This window comes from Octopus bimaculoides, chromosome 2 (genome assembly GCF_001194135.2).
Source record: "Octopus bimaculoides isolate UCB-OBI-ISO-001 chromosome 2, ASM119413v2, whole genome shotgun sequence".
NCBI lineage: Eukaryota > Metazoa > Mollusca > Cephalopoda > Octopoda > Octopodidae > Octopus > Octopus bimaculoides.
In genome coordinates, this window is record NC_068982.1 from 16,697,501 (window position 1) to 16,700,300 (window position 2,800).

General features: G+C 34.1%; 1 protein-coding gene across 1 annotated transcript in view; it reads left to right on the plus strand.

The window, feature by feature from the left end:
- LOC106884206 (putative transmembrane protein DDB_G0267530) overlaps positions 1-2,800 on the plus strand; it is a 35,591-nt gene that overhangs the window by 17,311 nt on the left and 15,480 nt on the right. The window contains exon 2 of the mRNA XM_014935454.2: positions 1,138-1,445. Coding sequence (XP_014790940.1) covers positions 1,138-1,445 — 308 coding nt within the window. The remainder of the gene's footprint in view (positions 1-1,137; positions 1,446-2,800) is intronic.

Genomic DNA, 2,800 nt, shown 5'->3' on the forward strand with positions numbered 1-2,800 from the left:
ACTTTAAATTAAAAGACAGTCGAAGCTATTTCTTTACAGTTCACTAAAACTGAATATAAATAGCTACTTTTGCCTTGTAATTTAAAATTTTATTTAAACATACAGAAGGACATTTATTACCATTGAAATTTTTAAATTCCGACTTGAACAGCAATATTTGAAGGATTTAAAAATTATTTTTTGGGTTTTTCCTAAACATTTCCGGGCTTAATTGTTGCTTGTCATCTACGTTTCTAGCATATTTAAGAGCATTCTAGCAATATGCACCTGTATTTTCTTCTATATCCTCTTGTCCTGTACTTCTCAACAAAATATAGGCTCAATATTGTAGCAATTAATCGCTAAATATAAAGAATAGATTTTTTGAGAATAATGATTTGTTTGTTATAACTCAAAGAAGATAGACTTTTTCAGATATGAAACTTGAATGTGTCTGCAAAGAAAATATCTATGTATCTGCGTGACAATTTGTGAACGACTACTATATTTCTTAGCTGGCATTACCGACGATCTGTACCATTTTATATTAACGATATACTGTTAAATGAGGTCTACATGTAGTAAGCTGTCTGTCTAAATGCGTAATATGTTTATAGTGATTACATAAATTATTTGTCATTCAGATAACTGATAAATGTCCAGCATCATGATCAGTTACATCATTTGTAAAATAGTTGCTTTTTAGCAAAATTTCCGATGAGAAATGTGAAGTTGAGCATTTTACTTCCGACAATGTAAATGTTTTTAATTTTAAAAACTGTTCTTTCCTCATCCTAGAACAGTAAATGAAATTTGTTTTTAAATACAAAGATGATAGCTGGATTAACTCCAGTTTTGCATGACTTCTGAAAGAAAGATTGTCGTTAGGCATATCATACTCGCAATGTGTTCTTCGTAACCTGGCAGAAGTAATTCTATTTTCATCCTATGTGCCTCAGCTATTAAAGAAGCACAGAAGTGAAAACATAAAATTATGTAAATATCCTGCATTTTCGTTAATATAGTAATTATGATACTAATTCTTTTTTTCTGTAAAATTCTCACAAGAAAATTAAAGTCATCAACCAGCATATAACATTTGTTGGGTAATTAAATTCATGAGGAATGTTCACTTTGAAATATCGCTTGTTTTTACAGCCAACATAACATCTCAGGTACCGAACACTGCTCCACCAGGGTATAATGAAAAACCTGGATACACAACTGCTTTTGAGAATCCTTTACTTTCTGAACATCCCGAACAACTTGGATATGAACCGCCACCAGCATATCAACCACCAACCGAATATACATCACAACCCGGATATCCACCACAACCCGGATATCCACCACAACTCGGATATCCACCACAACTCGGTTATCCACCACAACCCGGTTATCCACCACAACCCGGATATATGTCACCGCCTGTGCACCACCAACAACAACAACAACAAACTGTTATTGTAAGCAATTATTATTTCTTTTCATTTTACTCCTTTCTGTTCTACAACCATTTATCCAGTGACATGATGTATAGCAAGTTTTCATCATCTTAGGGTGACTGTAATAGGAAATGATCTGTAAGAGTTTTTAGTCAGTCATATAATATGGAGCAGAATAAATACGTTAGTTTGGTATTTATTTTATCAATCTTTTGACAGAACTACAATGGTAACAGTAGCGATCGAAGTAACTGACACAGAAAATATGTACACACAAGTGTATACGTGTGTGCATAGGTGCACACATGTATGCTTGCGTGTGTGTATATGTGCATGCGTGCACGCATGTTTGCTTGTGTGTGTGTGTGTGTGTGTGTTTTTGTGTGTGGAAATTTTACATCAACAAAATTCAACTCACAAATATTTGTCTACTCAAAACTATGGTAGCGCCTAGCTTCGTGTTGTCCAAGGTATCGTGCAGCAGGATCAAACCTGGAAACTTCTAGTTGTGGAAGGAATTTCTTAACTACAAAGTGATCAGTGCACCTGTCAAAGTAATAGAATTAAATTAATTGAATTCACTTCTCCAATGACATTAATATAATTAAGGCTTAAGCACGTGATGAAGGTGGGTGAGCTCGGGAAGAGAGTTTGATAGAGATGGCCAAAACAGTAGACAGAAAAACCAGGTTTCCTCTTTTCAAGGTTGCTTTGGCACATTTTTCTAAGACAAATTTCATATTTATTTCGTTGGTAAATCTATGTACTGTCTCTAGTAATGTTTCCAGCTGTTTATCATTTGTAGCGTACAGTTTTAGGTCATCCATATATAAGAGGTGGCTGATTGTTTTGCCGTAACAGTTGTATCCGCGTCCAGTTCTGTTTCGCATGTCAGTGCCAAGCAGAAGAGGAGTGGAGAGAGTGTATCTCCCTGGAATATTCCTCTTCTAATGGAGATGTCCCTCTCTTGCCTGGAGCTGTAACACTGTCTGCCATTTATTCATAAAGTGTTGCATATATTTTATAATTATTGGTGCTACCTTGTTCATGGCTAGTGTTTCTGGGATCCATGTGTGAGGAATACTATCAAAAGCCTAATTATTATTATTATTATTATTATTATTATTATTATTATTATTATTATTATTATTATTATTATTTTATGTTTGACTTTTGTTTTGCATTTGTACAAGTTGGATCCAAGTCTCACCCAGAGACCTCAAGAGACAACAAGTTAGAAGTTCATGTAGGTGTTATGCCTAGGGTACCATATATTTGTATTTGTACAGTTTTGTTCAAGTGAATGTTTAAGAAACCATAAGAAAATTATGTGTTTGCTTTAAAATTTGAGATCACATAGACAGTATTTTACGTAG